The 26,805-nt window shown below is 33.5% G+C and overlaps 1 protein-coding gene across 3 annotated transcripts in view; it reads left to right on the forward strand.

Annotated features, from left to right (window-relative positions):
• Positions 1-26,805, forward strand: part of TBC1D5 (TBC1 domain family member 5) — a 489,595-nt gene that overhangs the window by 163,858 nt on the left and 298,932 nt on the right. For 2 of the 3 annotated variants that reach the window (XM_019726007.2, XM_074312797.1), the window contains exon 4: positions 19,670-19,801. In XM_019726007.2, the coding sequence (XP_019581566.2) occupies positions 19,705-19,801 (97 nt within the window). In that variant the 5' untranslated portion in view covers positions 19,670-19,704. Of the gene's footprint in view, positions 1-6,999; positions 7,116-19,669; positions 19,802-26,805 lie in introns of all 3 variants that reach the window. The other variant, XM_074312796.1, reaches the window with a different exon arrangement.

A 26,805-nucleotide genomic window follows, 5' to 3' on the forward strand; every position in this document is an offset into this window, starting at 1 on the left:
TAGTTTCTCTCCTATCTCCCCTCCTGTTTCTTTCCATTCACACTCCATCCGTCTTTGTTCTTCCCAAACTCCCAGCTATTTCTACTAGTTGTTTCCATCATGTTCTGCCCCCAAGTTATGTGCTTGTTCCTTCACTTTATTCAGTGTCATTACCTCAGAGGGGCCTTTTAAGACTACACTTTCTCAAATCAGCTCCCAGCTCCCAAATAAACTCTCCATCATGCCCATCATTCTCGGTCCCCTTATCTTCTCTACATTTTCTTCATAACGTGTCGCTACTTGACATGTGAACTATGTTTTATCCTTGGTTTATATTCTGTCTCCCCTTAGAAGGTAAATTCCCCAAGGACAGAAACTTTGACTGTCTTATCCCCCACTACATGATTATCTTACAGAATAGCTTCTGGCACATGGAGAGGATTCAACAAGTATTTATTAAGTGGAATGTATGTTACACTTGCACAACCCCTGCTTTCTCCATCTTCTGCTTACTACCCTCTTTCCTCAATAGATATGCAGAGAAAACATGTGAAATCTGTTTGTAATGTATAAGGTAGTGAACAAATCTAAGGGAACACTCAGCACATCTATTTTTTGAACTGTATGTACCATCCTGTCTTTGGTGTTATTCTAATAACCTGGATAAATACTCATATATCTACCAGATTAGTGACAGTGCGATGGAGATTGTCATAACAATGATAGCTAACGTTTACTGAGCACTTACTATGTATGTGTGAGGTATTCTGAGTATTTCAGGGATGTTTGTTTAATTCTCTCAGAACCTACAAAATGGATGTTTCCCATTTTGCATTAAGGAAACTGAGGCGCAAAGAATTTAACCGACTTGCTATGGTCAGGAAGCTAATAATGACATTTCCTCAATTTGAACCTAGGAAATGTGACTCTATCATTAGTGTCAACAAAAGTAGATTCTGGAAGTTTTCTTTTGTAGGAATAGTAAAGTATGATAATGGAAAGAAGTGATGCTTGTATAGTCTAGCCGAGCTTTTCTCCTCTTAGCTGTTCTTCCCCTCTTATTCTCTTAGAAGAAGAAACCTCTTTTTTGCTTACTTTTTCCTCCTTAGATGTAGAAATGTGGTATTCACTTTTACATGATCCAGTTTTTAATTTATTCAATTTAACAGTTCAAAACTGAATGGAAAGAAATCAGGAAACATTTCAGAGAGAATGGAACATTTGAGGTGAACTTTGAGATGTGATTAGTGGGATCTGGTCTGATGGTATTCATTCATTCATTCAACAATATTTACTATCTGTTATTTGCCAGGCCATCAGAATAGAAGAGTATTTTTTATTTGTTTGGTTTTTGTTTTTAAAGAAATGTTTCAGTGAGAGGAATGGGTTGGGATAGGTTTTCCGTGATCAAAGCTAGTTGGCCAAGTAGAGAAAGGTAGGAAAACACTGGATGTCTTTAGAGAATGGAAACGTCTGAAGGAGAAGATCACAAAGATAGATGTGGGTATATCATGAAAGATATTGAGAACCTGTAGGAATATTTATACTTTAATAGTCATTAAGGAACCACAGACATTACCATATTTAATTACCAAAATGGATTTTTCTGAACAGTAGTAAGCTTTATAAAGTAATGTAATGTGAAACAATGGATTTTGGACCAAAAAGTAGTTTTATTAATAGCTCTGCTTCATAACTGTATGAACTTGAACAGGTCATATTAATATTTTTATAATTAAATACTTGTTAAAGGATATAACATCATTTTTAAAAAGGTAAAGCATACACACATGTACAAACTGAAGACTCTCTTTTCACATGCATAGCAAGCTTACATTTATATATTTCACAAAATAATGCAGTCATACTATATATATTCTGCTACCTGCTGATTTCGGTATCCTTTGTATATTTCTATATCAGTGCATTTACATTTTTAATACCTATGTATTCCATTTCTGGATTACCATAATTTATAAAGCTAATTCCTTATTGATATATATTCAGGCATTTTATATCTTTTGACTATTACAATCAACCACTTTCTGCATAGATTTGGCTAGAGGATATATCAGTAGGATAAATTCCTAACAGTAGATTACTGAATCAAAGGGTATATGCATTTGTAATTTTGCCAGATTGCTTTTCAAAAAATTTCCACTTTTATAATCAAGTTCATCAGAATCAAAATATATATTTCTCCACATTTTTATGAACACTAGGTATTATCCACCTTCTCTATTTTGCAAATTAGATGAGTGAGATACATCTTATTGTTTTAGTTGACATTTCTTTAATTATGAATGAAGTTACACATTATTTCATATTATACATACACACATGCGCATACACACAATAACATTGCCTTTTTCTGTGAACTACCTATTTATCTCCTTTATTCATTCATTTAACTTTTCCAGTTTTGTTTCAAATGCTTTTTAAAAAGGGGACTGATACTTTTCTTTCCCACTAGGTGGTTGGGATGTCCAAATAAGGTAGTATTTGTCAGTGTTTGTTGACTTTTTTTGTATTATTAGGCCCCTAAAAAGCCTTTAAAAATTTTTACCCTAATCGTCTCCCCTTCCTGTGAAATTTTAATACCACAGATATACTGTGTATCTGTTTATGTACTGTGACCAGTTGGAAGGCCATAAACCCTTGTAATATGTGAGCTCTCCCACCCCCATCCCAATAACCATTGTTCTCCCTATGAAGGACAGTGTCATTCCTGTCGAGAATGCCTGGTATATGTGAAAGTTTTTGTAAACTTCAAAGTGCTATTTAAATGTAAAGCTTTATTGTTAATAATTTACATTTTGTATGATATTATATGTGTGTTTTGCAGCTGCCTTTTTCTTATTGCAGATTTCCCTTTTGCAAATACAGGCATTTACTATTTTGTTTTTCATTTTGCTGCATTTCACAACAATCTTTCTCGAGTTGACCTATGATCAGCTTTCTCTGCCCATCTGTCCATGTCAAAATGTTACCCTCCCTTCAATGCCTGTCTTAGATGTTCCCTTTCTCCGTGAAGTGTTTCTAGTTGCCCATAATTACCCCTTGACCTGTTAGAGTTAGAGCTGTTGTAATATAGCTCCTTTTCTGTGACATGCTATCTTCATTACACGGTCTGTATATTTTCCATATTCCACCTCCTGAGAGATTGTAAGTGTCCAGACAGCAAGGATGTGGCCCTCCTTTGTTCCCTGGTGTTCCTTTCCCAGTGCCATTGTACACAGTGGGAAGGCTGTTAGGGGTGTGTTACATGAATTTCTAAAGAAGTCTGAATTTGCTTTCCAGCCACTTAGTGTGTGACCTTGCGTTGAGATCCTTTACCTGCTAACCTCACTATCCTCCTCGTATATAAAATAGGGGAAATAATGATACTTTTCTGATAAGATTGCTGAGGACATTGAATGTGATAATAACATAAAGCACAGTGTCTGGCATTTGGTTAGCATTCGAGAAAATATTAATAATCAATACTGCAAACATTTCTTAAGCACAGAGAAAGACGAACAAATTATTGTAATCATTTCTCTTTCTTGTTCAGAATCATAATTTGTTATACATTGTACCATATTTACAATGGTTTCCTTTAAATCATTTTTTTTCTGTAGGTGGACCATCTAAAGTGTTCACGAATGATGATTTAATGTAACGTGTACTTTTGACTTTTCAATACTGTATTAAAATTATTTATCCATGATTTATTTATTTTTTTTTAAATCCTATGAGTCATTAAATAAAAGAACCCAGTTGAAAATTGGGCAAAAAATATGAACAGGCAGCTCTCAGAAAAGGAGATCCTGAATGGCCAATAGACAGATGTGAATGCTTAATTTTATGTGTCAACTTGACTGGGCCATGGAGTGCCCAGATAATTGGTTAGAGATTGTTGTGGGCATTTTTGTGAGGATGTTTTGGATGACTTAATATTTAAGTGAGTACAAAGCAGATTAGGCACCATAATCTGGGTAGGCCTCATCTAATCAACTGAGGGCCAGAACACAGTGAAAGACTGACCTTTCCCCCAGCAAGAGGATCTCTACAGCAGACTGACTTGGCCTTCACCTACCACTCATCTCTTTCTGCCTGATGGCCTTTGAACCAGAACATGGGCTGCTCCTTGTCTGACGGCCTTCGAGCTAGAACGTTGGCTCTTCCTGGATCTCCAGCCTGCCTGCCTACCTTGCATGTTGAATTTGAGCTTCTAAATTTGTGAGAGCCAATTCCTTATAATAAGTATCTCTAAACAAACAAATAAACCTCTCTGTATATCTGTTTATATATATGTATATATATATATATAATCTCCTATTGGTTCTGTTTCTCTGGAGAACCCTGATTAATACAACAGATGAAAAGATTTTCAATCAAGAAGCAGTCAGGAAAATGCTAATTAAAACCACAATTCAGATTGGCAAAAATAAAATGGCTCATGATACTAAGAGCTATCAAGGAAATGGAAAGTAGGGGCTCTCATAATAACATGAAAATTAATACAGCCACTTAGGATAGAAGTTTGGTGTTATTTTGTTAGAGTTAAAATTAGGGAAATGATTTGATCTAGCAGTTTTATTTCTAGATTTAAATTACTAAATTTGTTATCAAAATAAGATACATTAAATGTTAAAGTATGATACCTTAAATTTTACTTTTAACATCATTCTCTTGAAAATTGTTTCATGATCCTTTTTATACTTGGTTGCTTATCTAACTAGGTGTATGTGTTCTGCCACACGCAGTTGCTGTTTTGCACAGATTTCTGTCGGGTACTTAATAAAATTATTTTTGAAATGGGATGGTGTAAAGAAAAATATCATGAATTTCAGTCACTGTGTCCAATATTAAATTCTAGTAGTTGCTAAAGAATATAGATTCATTTTTTTTAGTACTAAGACTCCCATGTCAATAAATTACTATTATAGAATGATTCTATAAGGAAAATTGCTGATGTTCCAAAAGGATGTGTATGCTATATGTGAATAATCCATGTCATATTAGAAGGCAAAGTATTTCTCAAATATGAGGAAGAGAATAGATCATATTGATGTATTTTTCTAATTAAATTACGTAAGTTTACTGCTTTGACCACTTATATTCAATTATCATATTTAAATAACTAGTGACCTTTCTCAGCTGTTTAGTAAAAACTTAGAGCTTCACACTACTTTGGACAAAGTCTTCCTACCATATTAAAAATAAGTGGTCACCTTAATCTTTCACTTGAAATTAAAATATGTGTTAATAGTTTTTAAAGTTATAGCATAAAAACATTTACTAAGAAAGACTTTGTAAAAAATGTACGTAAGTGAAAGTGAGTATATTGCACTGGTGAGAGTGAATTATTATCTGGTTTCGAAAGCCTCCTTTTTATGGGAAGAAATTAACAGGAAAAAAATTACTTTATGATAACATCACTTAAAGTGCTTGGTCCTATTCCCATTAGAAATTAAGACAAAATTTCCAGGCCTTAAATAGTTTTCAGACTCTTCAGATACCTATTTAATTCAGTATGTAAATAGAACATTGTCATTCCAAACGGCAAAGCATGGCATGAAGTTTGTCAGATTATCAAAGTTTTAAAAGTTATGCAATGATGTCATTTAAATCAGTATGGTAAGAATTACAGTTTTCTAATTTAATGTGCTTTTAAATATTTTATTGTGGTATGAAGTGAAATTTGGGGATATTACGCTGCTATCTTCTGCCTAAGTGTATACACAGAAAGAAAGAAGTATGTGTTTTTTCCCAGTAAAATTCTCTGACAACTGTGATAGGGGTTGTGTTACCCCTCTATAGTTCTTCTGTACCCACATTGCTATTTGTGTATTTATTCATTTTGTTACTTGCACCCTTTCAGGTACCTTTTTAGGTCTTCATTTGTTCTATATAGAGTTTATGGAATTATTATGTTTTTTAGTTATGCTTTAATGACTTGAAAAATTCTTCAGTAGTATCCATAGAACCTTTCTTTATGTTTTGTGGCATCAAGATATTCTGTGAGCTTTATGTAGTCTTCTGTCTTTTTAAATTAGCTCTTTCTTCTTTATCTTGTTTTCATTTTGTCAATGCTTTAAACATTCCCTCTCATAAAAATTAAATCTAAAGTTTTATGCTTATTTTGAGTTGTTCTATAATGTCTATATTTTTCAGCTATACATATATATCAGTTTTCCTACATGGATATCTAAGTGGTTTTAGTGCTAGAAAATATGGAGACAAAAGTTACAAGCACACAAGTCTCTGTTGGGTAAAGGCGGAACCATTACAATCAACATGGATATCAAAGATTCTAAGAGAAACCCTCAAGTCATAACACTTTCCAATACAACTCAAATTCATTATTTTTATAGTAAGTTTTAACACTTTAAATGAGTATCATTTTCTGTTATGTAAAATCTCTATATATTTATATGTCATCGAGCTGGGGAATTGGAGTTTTTTTTTTCATCTCTATTAATAATGATGATCTTTTATTATAGTGTAATTGAAGCATTTCACATTCATGCTGAAGCTCTTTGGTTCATATGCCCAAGTATATAGAAACTTCTACTCCATGGGCAAATAAGCCAGTCATTTTCAAAGTTAGTAATCAATTAAATTGGCAGTTTTCATTTGGAGTGTAACAGTCTTCACGTTATCCATTATTGAAATTTTTAAAAATTTAAGGTCACATTTAGAGCTTATCATAACTTAGATTCTTGTGCAGTATTACGCATATAGCATTTTATTTACAATATGAGTATGAAAATGTTACATATTTGAATAAGAATGGTCTCAAAAATTCACAAAATTCAGTGTTGTTTTTTTTTTTTTTTTTTAATTTCTAAATGTACCTATGTTTTTCAGGGGTAAAGATATTGTCACTATAAGAATAGTCGTAGACTCTCTGTCTGAATTCAACAGGGTCCTCAGTGGCTCTTGGACTTTTCTTAGGATATTTCATTTTTCTGCCATTTGGTATCCATTCAGAAGTTTGTTTGTTCATTTGTTTATTATTGTATTTCTTTTCAGCTCCTTTTCCTAGAGCAATTGAAAAACAACTTTCTGTGGGTCTGGGTAGTGCACTGTCGTCTTTCCCATTAGCAGTCAGATCCCAGCGCTGGAAAAATAACTCTTTCTTCCTTTGGGTGAGTTCTTTTGGGAGCTCATCCTTTTAGAGTTTTGATCTTATTTAATTCTGGAGCTTCTACAATGAACATACCATATATTTTCCTGTGGATATTCATCTGTATTTATCTACTTGGTAGGATTGTCATAAAATAAATGATAAACCTTTAAATTTGTACTTCAGATAAATGGTGAATATTTTTTAGTATAAATATGTTCCAAATACTACTTTTGTTGTTTTTCCGAAATTCAAATTTAATTGGGCATCAGTATTTTTTAAATTAATTATTAATGCTAAGTCTGGCAACCCATTTCCTGGACTCTTTCCTCAATAAACTTTGAGCCCTTTAAGTGAAGGGGGGGATGATTGTACCCTAATTCATCTACACGTAGTTTTCCTGTCCCCATGATAATCAGTGATTTTTATTGGTTGAAAGAATGTTCTCTATAATTATCTGTAATGTTTCTTTATCTGAGTGCATATAAAGCAACTTTGCTCCACTAGGTTTTCCCTTTTACGTGAATTAAATTCATTGAAAAAAATCATGTTTCGGTGAATAGCTATAGATTTCAATGGTTATTAAAAAATTTTTTTATCTCCCTTTCTCTTCCCTTCTCTTCATCATCTCTCTTTCCCTTCTCTTTCCAGCTCTTACTATAATTACCTAGCATTAACAGCAAATGTTTGCTTTAGTTAAATTATTCAGAACATTTATTTTACTTGTTAAAGGTTAGATCAGGTTGTTGTTTGAACTGGTAATTAAATGCAACCTAATATGCTCTCATATATATATGCACTATAAGCTTGGTTCCTCATCATTCTGTCTAATTTTATGATGTTCAAGGCTGACATTTCAAAAAGGTTTGATTTCGTGGAAAAGAAAACATTGAGAAATCTAGTTTGTTACCTTAAGTGAGTATCCAAAGTTATGGTTGAAAGTGAATACTACATTTCAATGCTGTCATAACATGCAGTGTCATGGTGGCACTTTTCACCAAGTAGTGTATAAAATGAAGCTCACTGCTTATTAAATTTGCATTTGATTTGAGGGTCGATGCAGTAGTGCTTGTCCCCTAGTAGATGTTCAATATGTATTTGTTAAATGAGTGTTTTAGGTTATATTAAATAGTATGGGGAATAGTTCAGCTCCTGTAGCTCAAACAGTATTATCTGAGGTGATAGTGTCCCTGTAGCATACTACAAGATGCTTTTAAACCATTTCAATGTGTATGCTTGTGTGTAGGAACAAGTATAACTCAGTTAATCCTCATACCTGGGAATTGTAATATATTATGTCTTTTGGATTTTATTGATTTGTTGAAAGATTGATTTTTACAAATTTTTGTATACTAGTATCTTGGAGTATAGAGGAATAAAACACATCCTCTATCCTTAGAAAGAGTAGAGTTTAGTGGAACACCAACCATTATACTAAAGAATGGTTAACATTAGCTTGGAGTTATACACAAGATAAATGGGCATCTGAATCAAAATGGGGGAAGGAATGTTAAGGGAAGGTGACTTTTGAGCTGAATCTTAACAGGTAGCAACTGGTTAGGCACAAAAGGTGAGGAAAGTAGTGGCAGGCAGAGGAGCCACGTGTATGGAAGTTCTGAGTCTGCACTTGGTATAGCTGAAGAAAGAGCTAATGTGGAGAAGCAGCAGGAGATGTTATCCCTCCTCTACTTAAATGTATTCAGTGGCTTCCACTGCCCTTAGGAGGAGGCTCAGAATCTTAAGTGTGGTCTATAAGCCCTGCCTTATGTAGTCTTTGTCTACTTCCTGAGCCTGCCTCCTTACAACCTTGAATGGAACTGGCATGCACTCTGTCCTCTGCGCCCTTGCACAGGATGTTTCCTCTGCCAGGAATGCCCTTACTCCCTTGGTCTACTCAATTCTTACTCTCTATTTACAATCTGCACCACATTTTAGTTATCAGTATAACCTTCAAAAGGTGTAGTCAGTCTTACACCTACTGTCTTATGGAGAATTTTTAATATTGATTATTGTCAGTAAACTACAACAATGAATTTCGGTTCCACTGCAGGTTTTAGTATATATTCCCACACATGATCTTCTTTAATCCTCATGTCAGTCATGAGCTAGGTATTACAAGAGAATAACAAATAGATAAAATTTGTCTTTAGTAACAATATGCCATCCTTTAGTTAGAATTTAGTTTCTTCAGAAGAGAAAATAGATAATTGAAATAAAAGTAAAGATATCTTTCAAAACAAGTAGATATAGAGTTAGTTATATAGCATACCTTCTATTTGTTTGTGTATGTGTATTTTTAATAAAATTGACTTAAAAGATTAGCCACAAGGTGTCATCTACTTGATGTCAAATATAAACCAGATGTTATACTAAAATACTATCAAAGTCTACTTTTATCATTGAAATACTATTCCATATTTTTGCTAATAGACATAAGAATACCTGGAAATTTTAATGGTTAACTTTTTTTCACGAACTTCATTAATTTAATTGATCGCAATCATCGGTTTATGACTTATCATTGGTCTGTGAATGGTCCTTTTATTATTTGCTTATGGGGGATTAACTTTGTAAAGGTTGTACATTGTATAATAATATGTTACTCGTTTCTTGAAAATTTCTCAGAATCTAAATCTTTACACTTGAAACACAAGGGCTTATGACAGTCACGCCCACTGTACTAGTGTACTTAAGAGATAATCTCTATTTCCAGCCCTGAACAAGAAGTGAGTTATTTTGTCCTGTAAGTGGATGGGGTTGACTCACAGAACACAGATCACAGGCTAGGTAAAATACACAGAATATTTCTTGCTGTCTTTGGTCTTCCCTGGTTTCAGTGGGAAAAGGGGAGGATTTCTAGCCAAAGTGCAAGGTTAAATACACTGGGGGTGCCAAAAAAATGTGTACAAGTGTACACTTTGGTCAACGTTGCTCAAGCAGTAGTTCACCATAATCAGAAGTGTCTGGACGCTGACGGTAACCACTTTGAGCACCTCTTGTAATTGCAGAAGTCAGATGTGACTTGTATTCATCTTTTGTTATCGGTATATATTGAGTATTACCATTTTAATAGTTTTTTCCTTTCTTAAAACGTGTACATATATTTTTTGGCACCCTTTGTATAACAGTTTCCCGTATTATTTAGGAGGTGGTGAGTGAAGAAGGCAGAAGTAAGTGTGTGGGGTATGTGAGAGCCTGTTGGTCCACTGGGAACTCGGGCTCTCTTCTTCCGTCGTGCGTTTCTGAGCGTGGACAGAAGAGCAGCACAGACTGTGCTCAGCCACCGCAGGCTGTCTCCCAAGAGAGGGTCCTGGGTCTCATGCTGACTCTCACCTACAGGGACCTGTCCTTACTTCTTTAAAGTAATAATTATTAGAAGATCTTACTTACCTAATTTCTAGCCTGTGTTATGGGATCTGTTTTCTCAAATATCTTTAATTCTAATCTCTTTAGCATTTATTTTGTGCTAATATATATCCCTAGCATGCACCTAGGAATTGTTGAAAAACTGATTTAAATTAATAACTGGCTGGGATTCAATTAGGTTTCCTCTTATTGTACTTTATTGGACTCTTTCAAACTATTATCAGGAAGGCCGTGATAAAAAAAAAAAAGTGTGTTTTACAGATATGGGAGATACAGTAGTGAATAAAATAAAGCTTTTGCATTCATAGAACTGATTATAGAAAGGTGATGTAATATGTGGTAATATGTTAAGTAGAGATAAATGTTGTAAGAAAAATACAGGTGGGTAATAGGATGAAGAGTAGGGGAGGGTGTGTGCCGAGTGTGGTCCTGTGGTCATAGGTGACCTCACAAATAAGGCGTGACACTTGAGCCTGGACTTAGAGGCAGTGGGGAGAGACATGTGGACATCTGAGAAAGCATTTTGGAACTGAGGAAAGTACAAAGGCCCCCTGTAGCAAGAACTGGCTTGGCCCATTTGAGGGGCTATGAAGAGGCCGTTAGGTTGGAGGGCTTGAGTGGCAAGAGAAATTGGAGGATTAAAAATCAAAACAGTATCTGGGGGCAAGATCCTGTACAGTTTTGTGAAGGTGTTGTATTTTAGTCTGAATGAGATGAGAAGCCATTGAGCAGAGGTGAGATATGAGCTAAGTTAAATTTTAAATGGATCACTCAGGCTACTGTGAGTAAATGGACAGGAAATGGCCAGGTTGAAAACAGGGAAACCTATTGAAGGTAATTAAATAGGGTTGGAAGTGACCTGGGTCAGGGGATTGTGGTACAGAGTGGTCTGATTCTTGATTTTATTTTGAAGGTAGAATCTGCATGCTTTGCTAGTGGATTGCATAGGCTCCTGAAAAAGCTTTCTGCGCTGACCTGAATTTGAGCAAGAATCTCAATGATATTTAGGGGCAGAGTGTTCTCAGCTAAGGAAATGGGGCTGTGCAAAGACCTGAAGTGGAAATGAGATGTACGTTTTTTTTAGGGAATAGAAGTCCTGTGTGGCCAAGCACACTGAGGGAAGGGGGAGTGGGATCAGAGGGTGTATTTAGCATGGGCCTGGATTTAGGGCCTCTCAGCAGAGTTTGGATTTTATGCTAAGTATGTTGAGAAATGATTTGCAATGAAAAAAATCGCATTGGATATTACGTGGCAATAGATTGTAGGAGGTGGCTACGTTAGGCTGATGTCAGCTGGCAGGAACAGAAAATCTCAGTTGGGTTCTACAGTAAGGATTCTATTATTACATATACAAGAAGGCTAGAGGTAAGGTGAATCTAGGGTTGATTAATCCATTGCAATTAAGAGTGTACATCTTTGTAATTGAGGAAAACCTCTAGAAGCCCCTGGGCAACTTCCATTCACATTGAATGAATGGCTCATTCCAACCAATCTGACACAAGAAACTGAGACCATCATGATTGGCTTAGACCAATTAGGACTCATCCCCTGGGTACCTCTCCAGGAGCACGTGGCATGAACAAAATTTGGATTTTGTTGGGAAGGCGATCAGGAGTATTTACCACAGCAAGGAAGAATGGAAACTGGGAGACCGATTAAGAGGGTATTGCAGGAGTTTCGGTGAAAGATGAAGGTTGGGACTAGGGCGTTAGGAGCGGTCATATTCCAGAGGTGAAGCAAATACTTGAATAAGAATTATTAACTTTCTACTGAAGTCTCCCATTACGTATGTTTTCTCTATGACTATCCTAATGCTGTAGAGAGAAAGGTAGAACAAACTTAGTACCTCATATTCTAACTATTGGCATTTATTGCTTGATTTTGTCATGAGGGTTCCTGTGGTATATCACAGTGAGGGAAATACTGCTCTGAATGGCAGGCAGAAATTACTTCTGGTACTGGTCTGCAAAGGAGAAGGTGGGTGTTCAAGTGATGTATAGGACTTCCAAATGTGACTAGGGAAGGCCTCATGAGGAGGAAGAGAGGTATGAATAAAATGGTGGACGGAGGAAAGTGTCAACGTTTTTGTGTAATATGTTAGCCACTTTGACTAGACAGGAGCAGGGACTGCTTCTTACCTCTTGGCCTTCCCTCGGTGATGTCATGTGGTACTGTAGTGATGGTGTAATGGGAATCTACAGCATTTGGGGATTAAATCATTCACAGTTTGGGCTATTTGATGGTAACTCCAAAGGTCCAGTGTGTCTTATACATGAGTTCTAATTTTACCAAGGCACATATAAATTATGTCTGCATGCACAGCTTCCTTGTCATTTTATTTTCTCACTAGATAAGTACGTACTCTCAGATGGTGATTTGGGAAGGCACATATACCTTGCAAGTATAAAGAGCCTATTAAATTTTTAATCCAAGATTTTGAAAAAACTTGCATGGGAGAAAATGCAAGTTTTTGAATGCTTTGCATTACATTGTACTTAATGTAACAGTTAAAGCGTTATTCTATAAAAATCCTGGTTTAATTTTTCTTAAGTCATTGTTAAGTCATTTGAGGTGGTTTCGCCACTAACTGTGTGACCTTGAATAAGTTATTTAACTTCTCTGGTTTCCTTACCATAAACCGGGATGATAGCCTCTACCACACAGAGTTGTGAGGTTTATATGTGAAAGTGCCTAAACAGTGCCTACTACCTAATAAATGCTATGTTTTTGTTAATTAATATTATTATTATCATTAAATTAAAAGTACTATCTTTAATAAAGTTTCTTTGGGTTTTCCAGCTCTACCACTTACGAATAGCCAAGGAATAAATGTCAGATCCACATGGACTTTTAAAAAGATCTCCCTACAATTTGTAATATGCTTCTGAAAACACCTCAGGCCTCCCCAGGTTCACACCAAAGGGAAGTTTTTTGTTTGTTTTTTGACAGAGTATTTGACTTGATCTGATACTTATATGAAGAGTAGCCATTTATTTCTTTTTCTTATTCTTAGTATCATTATCAGTTTAATATAATTGGCCAACTTATGTCTTTTCTTTTCAAATATTTTCAAGTTTCTATGTTTTTTCTTTTCAAATATTGCAAATATTCTTTCTGCATTCCTAATCGTTTGTTATGGTTACCTTGATTTTATGAAAATCTGACTTCATAGCCTAATAGATAGAGGTGGCAGCTAGTATTTAAAGTAGGTGGAGTTACAATGGGAAATAATGTTTTCATGGCTGTATAATAACAAAGGATTTGGTCACTAAGCTGAGCTGCTTTCCCAGTTTTTTGCATCTTGACCATCTGTTTCGGAGAACTCTGAAACCTATGAAGCTATACTGTGGAGAGCTTTTTGTTAGGCCACTTTGACTCCTTTTAATGATTGATTTTCTCTTGGTTTATAGGGTAACAACTGCCACTTTCTAGCGTTTGAATATTGAAAGGCCAAGTATATTCTTATTCTGTAGTATAAAATATTTACGCTCACCTGTGAACTTTTCAAAAATTAATATTCTACATATTTCTGATTATGTGTATTGTTTATGAATCTAGCAATTTTCCAGTGGATTGTTTACCCTTATCATCTTATTCTGATATCCTAGAAGTTGTAAGGATTAAATTTGTTTTAATTGTCTTTTGATCTTTATTCTTAGTATGTAGACCCTTATTGTAGTTCTATACCTATTTTAATGGTACAGTTGTGTGGTTTCAGGATTTTACCAATGGGTGATATTTAATATTGAATGACATGTATTAAGACAAATGCTTTTATATATAATTTATTTGGCATTGTAAATGCATTTATCTTGTGAGAAACAGACCCCCTGTTGTCAGATGAAGTATTCTGGAAAGGTTTGGAGTAAATAAATAATAAAACTACTTTGATATACAATCTAACCAATATTAAATATTAAGACATTCAGATGATTGATTTTAATACTTAATTACCTTATTTAAAGTCCATTGTAACCCTGTTGCATTAAAGATTGGCAGAATTTAAAAATGGAATTTAATTCTTTTTCTTTGTTTTGCTGCTTTCCCTCTCTCCTCCCTTTTTCCCTTCCTCCCCCCCTTCTCTTTCCTTTCCTTCCTTCCTCCTTTGCTACCCCCTTCTCTCCCTTATAATTAAGACTTTAGAATATCATTATTTCCACAACCAAATTTACCTCAAGCTACCAACATTTCTAAATAAAACAGTGGGTTTTTTTGTCAATTTTATAGATAATGTTCAATTACTCTGTCTCTTAATTATGAAAATATAGCTTCTATCAAAGTTTCCTGCTTTTATAGCCAAGACGTCGTATTTTAGGCTACATACCCATCATGGTAAATGCATGCTACCTATCACAGATACTTATTCATGCTATATCCTCTCCCCCTTCTATAATTTTGCTCTGGAAACAGTTCATTTAAGTGCTTTGATATGCTTTTCTTACAAGAGCTATCTTTATGTAAAGTAATATTACTCTGTCATTTCAGTGTTAGGCTTTTAAGTTTACCATCAGTCAAGAATTTAAATGAATGAAGTATGCTTGTATGAGCTTTCTGAATATGGATGTCTTCAGAAGACACAATTCAGAATGCAAATTCTATGCCTGTGTATTAGAAACAGTGAAAGAAGGAAGACAAGCTGAAATGCATAGAACTTCAAATTCAGAGGGAATAAATTATTTTTCTAGAGGCTGTGATTATATGATGCCATTTTAAAAGAGACCATTTTTTCAGCTAACCTATTTTTTCTGTATAATGCTAATAATTTGAAATTTTCAGTAAGAGAATGCTTGTATTCCGTTTACATGAAAAATAATGTTGTTTTGAAATTTTATTAATATACTGTGAAACTGTTTTCTAAGCTTAGTGCTAAACTTTTACCCTTTCATTAAATATGAACTGTCTCAGAAGACTTCCTTTCTTTCAGACAGATCAGTTTTACCTTAAGATTTAATACTGCAGGAACCAGATTTGTGAAGCCATTACAGCTGTCGGTAGGATTAGCCTTGGAGTTTAAGGGGCAGTTTCAGCAGAAGGTGTCAACTCCTGTAACCAGGATAGCGGTGAGACCATATTGGACAACCAGTTTTGAGTTTTTTGAGACAGGAATTGTTATTTATACTAAGTATAGAAAAGAAAGGGTGCTCTGCTTTCTCAGGTCTTGGAAGGTATAGTTTTGTGTTTTCTGCATTAGAAAAAAATAAGGTTATTTAAAAAAATTCTTTGAGTACCATTTTTGTCAATCAGGAAAATTCTACAGACAGTTTGGTATTATGTAGGAAAACTGAAATCTGTCAGGGGTTTGAACAGTCATTTTGCATTTTGGTCATTGTATATTTTTCTCTATATATGTCTAGATTCTACGTAGAGCAGATTAAAGCATATCAAGTATAGAAGTCTGAGTCTGTAGTACAAATATAAACTGTAATGGTCTGTTATGAGTTTCAAAATGTTTATGCCATTTTGACTTTAATAGTGGTCATCTTAAACTTTTACTTTAATAGTGGTCATCTTAAAGTTTTCAGAACAAAGTTTCCATAAAGCTTTATTTGAATTTTTATCAAATATTTTCTAATAGTCTGATATTTATAGGTAAATATTTATTCATATTTTTATTTATTCATAGTGATAAAATATAGATTTATTTGTTTAAAAAGCTTTGATATTCTTCTTTGTAGTAGTCAAATATATTGCTTGTTGGTATACTCACAGACACAAACTGGAAAATTCTTAAGAAAATTGCTTTACATTTGAAAACACCATTATATTGCAGTTTTATAAGATAATCACAATAGCAGTAACCAACACACTTGAGTGTTATTTGTATTCTAGAAAGCTAAAATAGCCCTTTGTATTTAAAACAAAACAACAAACAAAAAAACAAAGTAGCACCTGCTTAATAAGTTACTTTTGAACTAGATTATTGTTTGAATCCATAATTAAAAGTAAGAACATTATCCAAACTTTTTTTGCAACAGATTTCTTCAAAATAACTCTATTACTATTCAGCAGGTTTGCTTTAATTATAAAAGCATTTCAGTGACTCGGTTTCAGTTTATAGGCATAATAAATTAGAATATAGTGGATGCCTGCTTGTATAGAATGGTTGTAGACTATTGTATTTGGTAAATTTTGTATTCTGGTTATTGGGTATTACCATAGACTTGCCAATTTCTAAAGATTTATTATTAAAGCTAAAATCAATGACTTCTTAAACCTAACTTTCTCTAAGGAGTCTAAAAGATGTTAAGTAGCCTTGAGCATCTTGAATGAATGTACGGACATCATCATAATGTAGAGTATTTTATTTTAGCTATAGAAAGGTTTTTGTATGTTCTTTTAAAAATATACTTTGGTATCAGTTTGCTTGTTACTTGTCTATTTCTCATAAAGTTTAGAGTACATAAAATGCCCTTATTTGTATATTTTAGGTATGTGAAATTTGTAACAGCAGAAGTATAGTATAAAAATTAGAAATTAAAGTAATGATATGAAAACATAGTATAGGATATTAAAGAAATTTTAGGGAAATCTGGCAGTCAACTTGGAATATGCATTTTCAAATGTTTACTCTGCATTTTTAAGAGTATAACAAAATATAGAGAGAATATGAATCTTACATTAAAATAGTTGTCCATGGGCCACACACAATTTTGAAATGTGTTTAATCTATTCCACATAGTTTTGTTTTGTTTTTTAATTATTTGCCAACACTTACAAAGTAAAGAGATTTCACATAAAATTCTGGATTCCTAGCTTGTCTTGAAACAGTTGAAGCAGTATAAGACTGTTCCAGTTGTTCACAGACCCTGTCCTCTTACACAGCCTTGTTTTATACCTTGTCTATTTGTCTTGTTGACCAATGGGAGCCAAGTGTAGTGTAGGAGTGAAGAATGTGAGCTCTGCAGCCGAACAGGATGGTACAGATTCTGGCTTCCACGCCTAACTAACTGTGTGATGACAGGCAAAGTACTTCATCTCTCTGTACCTCAGTGTTGTCTTTGGTAAAACACAAATAATGATAACGATACATCCTAGCATTGTTGGGAGAATGAAATGATGAGTCTATATGAAGCATTTGCAGTGGTGTTTGTTGGCATATATTCATTGATCAGTAGATATTAACTATAATTAATAATGCCTTTTGCCTTTGACCCCATTAGGCATTTGAGTTTAGTGATCCTTATTTCTCCATATTAGAGGATTTTATTTCTTAATTTGTTCATTTGATTGAAATTTGTCAGATTCTGTTTTATAATATTTATAATATTACTGGTCATCTCCATTTTGCTGTGATCTACCATATATTGTATTCTCCCCAGTTCCTTCTGTATCGTATTAAATATCAAAAATTCAGCTGAGTAAAAACTGAGGATCTAATTTGCTTTATTCAGTGATCCATGAATCCAACAGCATCCCGTCTTGCAAATAGAGGGGACCAAGTTGCTATACAAAATGAAAGGCTTATATAGGTGGAAGGAGAAAAGATACTGTTTCAGACCTAGGTAACCCACCTGTGATGGATGGAAGGGAGTACCTCACTAGTGCAAACCAGGTAATTCCAGGTTGACTACTGGTTAAAGGTTACATTCCTGGGAGAAGCTGAAATTGCAGTTAGGTTAGGTATTAAGTCTTGGTTTGCTGATGTGGGGCTTAGCAGAAGTGAATCCATTTTAGGTCTTTTTTTAAAAAAAAACCAAAAAACAATTGTAAGTATTCCATATATTTTGAGTGATTTGCACACATAAGCAGACACTGACAACTGTCTAGATGGATAGATTTAAGATTTATATCTTTAGAAATTCTTACTATATGTCGGCAAGAAAAGTCTGCTTTCCCTACTGTTAGTTTTGCCTAACCCTCCCCTTATGTTAGTGTAGCTTGAAAGTTCAAAAGTAATTAAAAACAAATTTTTGTTTAAATTAGAATTGTTTATAGAAATGAGAATTGAGGAGGAAAACCTTTAAAATAATAAAAGAAAATGTAATTGGTTATTTATATAATCTTGCCTTTGTAGGCATAATACCAGAGGCAGAAACCATAAAGGAGATACAGATATATTTAGGTGCATAAAAATGAAAAAAATTACTTATATCACAAATCACCATATAGTTTGAAGACAGACTCACTCTGAGAAAAAATATGTGTATCATTTGACAAAGGTTTAATATCCTTAATATTTAAAGCATGTTTACAAATCATGAAGACAATCATAATAATAAACTTCATCCACAAAAGACAATAAACAGATATCAAAGAAAACATATGAAGTCCTCAGTAATCTCACTAGTTATCAAGCAAATGCAATACAAAACTTGACTGTTGCAATCATCAAAAAAAAAAAAAAAAAGGGAATTACTCATCCCTGTTGTTAGTGAAGGTCCATGACAAATGAATCGTTATGTACAAATCTTTCTAGAGCACAATTTGCCAAAAATTTATCAAAAAATCTTATTTTTTTAAAAAATATATGTTTTGGTCCAGCAATTACAGTTATAAGAACTTATCCTAAGGCAATAATCATGAATGTGACACAAAGATAAGATACTCATTGTGAGGCTGTTTATAGTATTGAATAACTGAAAGCATCCTAATTGTTTACTCGTAAGGAATTGGCTACATAAAGTGTTAATAGCTCTATAATGGAATACTAGGGATGCACTAGAAGTGGTAATATAGATTTTTTATGGGAAGGAAAATACAATATTTATATAATCAGTATGTTTAACACAATGGGTCACATAAAATATGCATAGTTTAAATGTCCAGAACAAAGACAAAAAGGGATATGTATAGCAGTAATGCTAATATAATTATGAATAATTTTATTTTGCTTTATTTTCTATGTTTTGAAACTTTCTATTGTAAATGTGTATTATTTTGGCAGTAAAACAAAAGTATGTTACAAATGTGACAATTTAACTTACAATTCAACTTTTTATGCAATTTATTGACAATAAATGTGATTAAACATTGAGGTAAAGGTTACCAATAAAATTCAGATTTGGGGAGATATTATTGAAATGGAAATTTAGTGCCACTTTTTCATTCCTTTGCATATGCCTACTGATGTGTGGTAGCAGTTGCATGAGTCTACAGAAATCTTGTTAATATCTGTAATGCCCATTTAATCATTTTCAGTCTTGTATTTAGTTTCAGACATAGCAGAAAGACAAAAATATTCATCATTTTTTTCTGTTTTTCATCTCCCAGGTAGTCACTTTTGGTGACAGTGTCCAGTTTTCACAATGTATCATTCCGTATCTGAAACTAGACATCCTCTGCAGCCAGAAGAACAAGAAGTGGGCATTGACCCCTTGTCGAGTTATGCTAACAAGAATGGAGGTGAGTTTTGTATGCAGACGCATTCTGGGGTTCCTGGGAATCCTAGTAGAGGCTCTTGGGTTAGCTCTACCTGCAGTGTATGTGCAGTTCTCTAGATGAAGCTGAGCAGGGCAACTTTTAAGAACATTTTCCTGGATAGGTACAGAGAACTCTGACACCAATGAATACCACAAAAGGTCAACTTTCAATTATACATAGAAACATTAGCCAAATGTTTAATGCACTGTCATTCATTTTTTAAAAACCATCAACTTAAAACAACTACTTCAGCGTAAGGATGTTGAAATGCATAATGGCCTCTGTCAAACTTCTTTTAAAGAAGTCTGAGCTTTTGGTGTTGATTGTGCAGGGATTTTTTTTTCCCCCTCCAATAAGTTGAGATTATTTCAGGATAAAAGACTTGCCCAACTCTCCTTTCTTTTTTTCTTAAATAATTGAAATTTGTGTTATTCTTTTAAAGATCTATGCATTGGAATTGTTAAACATAGATCGTTAAAAGGTAAATTGCATTCAGGACCTACCCTATAAAAATTTATCAAATGTGTATGTGTCAGAACTCTGTATTATTTTCTCAGTATTAGTAATAGTATAGTATCTTAGAAGGAAATCAGTTTGTGAGAAGTCTTGAAAACTTATTCTTTTTTTTAACTAATTCACTAAATATTTGATAAAGTTTATTTATTGACTCAGGTAACTCCTTGTACTTTTTCACTCATGAAACATATGTCAGGGTTATGAGATCTATTTTAAAAATCATAATTAGTCAAAGTAATTCACATGTGTTTTGTGTACTTCAAATACATTTTTTTTAAATATTGATATAAAGGTCTGCCATTAACTCATGTTTTGGGAATTTTAAAAATGATTCTTTAGAGTGGCCATTTCTTTAGTACACAAGCTCTTGATTTTATGGAGTGTGTTTTAAAAATAATATAATTTTCCATACAGCTTATTTTTGGGATTTTTATATTTGCTTTGATTTAAAATGTCTCAATGCTTTTTACGGTTTTGAAATATGAAAAGTAATGTGAAAAATCATTAGTGTCCCATTTCAGTTTTAGCATTTTGAAAATTTCAGTGGTAAGAACGATACTACCTTTCATAGTGATGTTTTTTCTTAAGTATAATAACTGTAAGAAGCACTCATAATTAAAATAAGTCAAATTATTTTTCAAACGCTTATATGAGTGGGTATTTTAAAAGTGAATGTGTTCTTGTGTTATAAGTACATAAAATAGTTTCACCCAAATTTTCTGGTTTATGTGCTTATTTTAGAGTACGGGGTTTTTTTAAGTACATATTTTTCTTTGGTCTAGTTCATTAAATATTGAGACTCTTCGTTTTTTTTTAAACTGGTTAAAAAACATTTTAAATTAATTTTATCCTTTATTGTTGCAGGAATGAGTAGTTACCTTTACTGAAAAGGATTTTCGTTTATATCCTAGCCTAGCATTTCTATGACATACAAAGTTATTAGGACTGAATTGATGTTTAAAAGTGCCATTAATTCATTTACCCCAAATGTTCATTAACAATGTAAATGTATGCTGATGTTCTATGAGACAAGGAAGTGACTAATGACTCTTCCAACTAACAACACTTAAAATGAATAGAAACTTTAGATAGCTAATCTTGAAGTAATCAAGACCCTCATTCAGCTTGGCATCTCTGTATGCTCTAAAACAGCTGTCAACTGTTAAAAATATATACAAAACACACATACGCGCGCACACACACACATGCAGAAAGAAAGATATGTAAATATCTAGTTCTTCAAAGCCATAAAGGTTACTAACCGTAGTGGTTTCTGTGCATTGTATATGTAAATATTTTATATAAAGCATCTATTTCATCTTTGTAGAGTTCCTTTTTGCAGCAAAACGTGTGTTGCATTTTAATGGGATTGTTATATTTACTCAAAAAATCATCACCTTTAGCTAGTATATTTGTTTATTTTAATATATGTCTTTCATGGGGTTTTCCATGTATTTGAAGCCTTTTACAAATTTTTCTCACAAGGGAATTTGTGGCAACTAGGTTATTTATTTTGTAAGTAGTCAAACACTGGGCTTAATCAGTGGTTTCCCTGTGTACAAGTCACTTTTTGTAATTCCTGTTATAGATTATATAAATAAACAAATAAGTCTTTAATTTCTCAAATCCGAATTTTAGCATTCATAAAGAAACAGTATATTACTGAGTTAAATGATTCTGAGTATTCTGGAAAGCATTGGCAAAAATAGCCACATAATAGAAATGATAGGAAATCATGTTTCATTGGTTATTTTCATGAATGGTTGAGGAAAGTGGGTGAGGGAAAAAATAGTTTAATTCACATGGAATGTATGCCCTAAGATTTTGTAAAATATATATGCAAAATCTTAGGGCATATATTCCATGTGAATTAAACTTTTTATTGCTTGAATTGCTTTTTCAGATAGAGAACAGCATAGAAAGTATGACATTTTCTCTGTGACCTATTAAATTTGGTTATAAACAAATTACCATATTAGGTTTCAAAATCTTTGAACAAAGGGTATTAATTAATAATTGACAAGTTACCTATAATACAATCGAAACCATAAAAAAAGCAAAAATGTTTGTTCAACTATTCATGATTCTTAGCATGTAACATTTAATGATCAATTAAATGAAAAATGTAATCATTTTATTTTAAACTGAAAACAACAATATCAAGATTAAGGGAATCTTAACCTATTAATAAATAACATTTGTGGTATGACTAGTTGTTTTCACAAGCTTATAAGTGATAGGAATGTTACTCATGATGAAAGAACATTTTCCTCTATTAGGTCTCTTTAGAGAATAGCATTTTGTTATATATTGCCAGAGTTTTTAGCTTCAATTTTATATGCCTTCTTACTTACAGCTTTTATAGTATTCAGATAATTACGACTTAATGTATTGCCTTTTTATATAATATCTGTTTCAAAGCTTTCTTTCTATCTTCATGTATAAAATATTTAGTAACCTACTTAAAAAAAAATCCAAGACAGTCAGAATATCCTGCCTACTCCATTTTTGCCTCTTGTAATTTTATTTTTGTTCCAAATATTCCTTTCTTTCTGTTATAATAGCATAGAATTTCAGAACAAGAAGGGAGTGCCTGGCTTTATTGATGAATAAATGATGATAAACAATTAAAATAGTTCATCGAAGTTGATATAATAAAATGATGCGGTCCTGTTAGGGTCTTTTGTATTGCTTTCCAAGTAGTAGAAATTAATTTAGATTTGAGTAAAAGATGAATTTGTTCTGCTGAAGATACCTAGCCAAAGTATAGGGAGCTGTCTGAATGATCCTATTCACTTTAAACCCTACCTTTGGCCTAATTGGCTGTAGTCATCTTAGGGAGGAAAAAAAAAAAAAAACTCTCCCTTTCCTGGCTTACAGGTCTTCAGTGGTTTTCCATTGCACTAATAATAAAATCCAAGCTCTTGACCATGATGTCCATGGCTGTCTTGCTAAGTATTAAAAAAAAATGGTTATGGTAATGTTTGAAAAGTTAAAAATCAATGGAAGAGGAGTCCTGTGGTCTTGGAGATTTGGAGGAGATACAGTATAGAGGCAAGATGGAGGGATTTGTAGACAGAGAGGGTCATTATTTTCATTGTAATAATAGGAGAGAAGGAAAAAAGATGTTTAGGTACAGTAAGTGTATTAGTTCAATGGCAGAAAGTTCAACGAAATATCTTTGATGTCTTAATCTCTTTTTTGATAAGTTAGTGTGAGGTCATTTGTTGTAAGTGAGTGATAAGATGAACGATTTGAAAATTTGTGGAGAGTGACAAAGGTTAGATTGAGTTGATAAAGAATACATAACATTGGGGGTCAAACAGATTAGGCATCATAATTTATAGGTGACACAAGCTGTAAATTTGTATGATTATGCCCTAGGTGCAGAATTCAGCACCTAGGATTTAGCCAAAAAGAAAAGCAGACAGAGGTTTTGTCAGGGTTGTATAGCAGGTAGATCAGTAGACAAGGAAGTTGATGGTGAAAGAATTCACTGATGGTTTGAGAATATAAGGAAATTTGCTATCATGGAATAGGGTTCTAAGAGGGTAGAGTAGAAAGTTTTGGAAGGGATGGAGTTAGCAGAGATGAAGTATAGAGTAATATGGTAATGGGAGTCATGAAGGGGGTATGGGAACAGTACATAAGTGTTTATTTTTAATTAAACTTTATTTGGGTAACAATGGTTAGTAAAGTTGCATAGGTTTCAAGTATACAGTTCTGTAACACATCACCTATACATCATATTGTGTGTTCACCACCCAGAATATATGTCTGATAAATATATTAATTTGATGAAGCATAGTTTAATGGCAGCCAGTAAACCAGCTCAATACCTTCATTAGTTCTGTGCAATAATTTAAATCTACATTGATTTGGATAGGTTTTGGTCTGAAGTTTTTATTCTTATTTTTTAAATTTTAAATATATTTTTTTAGAACAAATTTAGGTTCACAGCTCGATTAAGAGGAAGGTACAGAGATTTCCCACATAACCTCTATTCCCACACATGCCTAGCCTCTGCCGTTATTAACATCCCCCACAAGACTGGTAGATTTGGAACAATTGATGAACTTACATTGACACATCATAATCACCCCAAAATCCATAGTTTACATTAGGATCCACTGTTGATATTATACATTCTATGGGTTTGGACAAATATATAAGGATGTAGTCATCATTATAAGTATCATAAGTATTTTCACAAAATCCTCTGTGCTCCATTTGTCCTCCCTCCCTCGTTCCCCTCCCCACCCTTCAACTTCTGGCAAACACTAAGCTTTTTAATGTGTGCATATGTAGTTTTGCAAGAAGTATCTTTTTAATGAAAAAAACTTCTCCCTAGATATCAAGGAAAACAGGAAGTTTAGATAGATGAATGACTATAAGTAAGGCTATAAAGACATCAAGGAAAGCTGTAGCTTTGTTGTAGATTGTTAAATAAATCAGTGACTTAGAAGTTCTTAAATGACAGTAACAAGGCTGAAAAAAATGGATGGTTTTTAAAATGTCTCTTTAAAAACAGACTTCAAGTGGTGTGACAATAGGTGGAAGTTAAATAAGAGAGCAATCAGCATGCCATGCCCAGTTCTTGTAAATTAAACTGTCCGAAAGAAAGTTGGAAATGACAGACTTCAGTTTGCAAGGCCATGAGTTGGAGATCAGAGAGTCCTTCTCCAGATATATCAGCTCACAGTATGAAACAGATAAGAAATCCAAAGAAAGAGAAAGAACTTAGAATTGATTTATAGGAATTCTCCATGATTAGAAATTGGATACAGAGAGCAGTATTTTAACATTAGAAGAATCCTTAAAGTAGGGGAAACATAGAAGGTCATTAAAATTATAGAAGCTGCAGATATGGGAGCTTCCATAATTTGCAAGTGGTCAATGCTTCAAGGATTGCATAGGTTAAAGAGTATAAAAGGAGAAAATACGTGATTTGGTGATGGGAAGAGTATTGATTATCTGTAATTAGTGGTTAAGCCATTTTGAAGATACTACTAACTCACTTGAGTGGACTTAAGTGAATTCAAAATCTGATTCAGAATTAACATAAAAAGATAGTGGTTAAATATCAATGATAAATATTTAAATGGTGAGGAAGGTTCAACTTACTTTTTAATATTAGATGTAGGTGATTATATGTGGATTTTATGTTCTTATACAGTGAATTGAGATTTAGCAAGTTGTACATTTGAACAAAAACAATGAGTTTACTGTTGGTAAAGTATAGACCCTCCAAATTAAAAAAAAAATGTCTTCTGGTTTCAATTCGGATCCTTTTTTCATCGAGTTGCCCATTCCTTATTAATTATATCTGGTTTTTTGTTTTATTTAAAGTTTTCTCTTGGCTTGGCAGTTCCCTTCTATTTGCTTGAAGAAATAGGCTCCTTTAGAGTTACTTTAGAGTTGGGGTTGTGTGAAGAGTCACCTTGTGGCTGTGCCTGGATATTGATGGCTCCCAATGTCTTAGAAACAAAGGCCCTCACTGCTGGCCCTGGTGGCAGACAGAAACAACCCAGCAAAAATCATCACCACTACGCCCTTCGGCAAAGTTGGTCTGCAAAGGAATAGCCATACCTTAAGATTTTCTCACCATGCTTAGTCAGCCTGTATAAAATTCTGGGCTTACCAAAAATGGGAGGTTTTGTAATGATGGGTTTGGTTGGTTGGGTCTAGGCATAACTAGAGCTAAATATAGATGATTTAAAGTGACAGTGTTAAAACTTTAGAAAAACAAAAATGAAGGAAGCCCACTTAGTGGATTTCTTATCAAAGAATTATATTAGTTGTTTTTTGCTAATTATTAGTGGGGCCAGAAAAGAACCCAGAGTTTGGAATGTTTAAATAATGAGATACCCAACTCTCAGGTCACATGGCTTAGAAAAGTGTATCAAAATTATCACTTGGCTTCTCACATGTTGCAGCTCCTTTTTATTCATTTACGTATTAAAACAGATTTCTCCCCTATGGTTTAGTAGTGAAATGAATAATTAGTCCCTTACAAATATAATTCTCTTCCTCGCTTGTGCTTCTCCTAACTCCTTTCATAGCATTAACCAATTTTAAAAACTGTATCTACTGAAACTACTGGTTATAAAGGATTACAGGCTTTCTTACTTTGATTTTACCCAATCAGAGGGAAGAACTGAATATCAAAAGAGGATGAGGGGGATGTAAGAAAAAATTTAAATCTTACTTTGGGAAAACAATCCAGGACCTCTTCAATCGCTCTTCTTTATTTCCTTCAGTGGAAGTATCTAAAGACCTATTTTTTCCAAGATCATGTCTTAAAATTATCTTCCTACTTTGCTGCATAACATTCAGCTATATAATAAAACAGCCAGAAGTATTTTTTAATATAGCTTGTGTATTTTGGTAAAATTCTCTTCGTGTTTAATAGTGTTTTTGTGTGTGTGTGTGTGGTTTTTTTTTTAACATTTTGATATCATTATACTCAG

The sequence above is a fragment of the Rhinolophus sinicus genome, linkage group LG10 (genome assembly GCF_036562045.2).
Source record: "Rhinolophus sinicus isolate RSC01 linkage group LG10, ASM3656204v1, whole genome shotgun sequence".
NCBI lineage: Eukaryota > Metazoa > Chordata > Mammalia > Chiroptera > Rhinolophidae > Rhinolophus > Rhinolophus sinicus.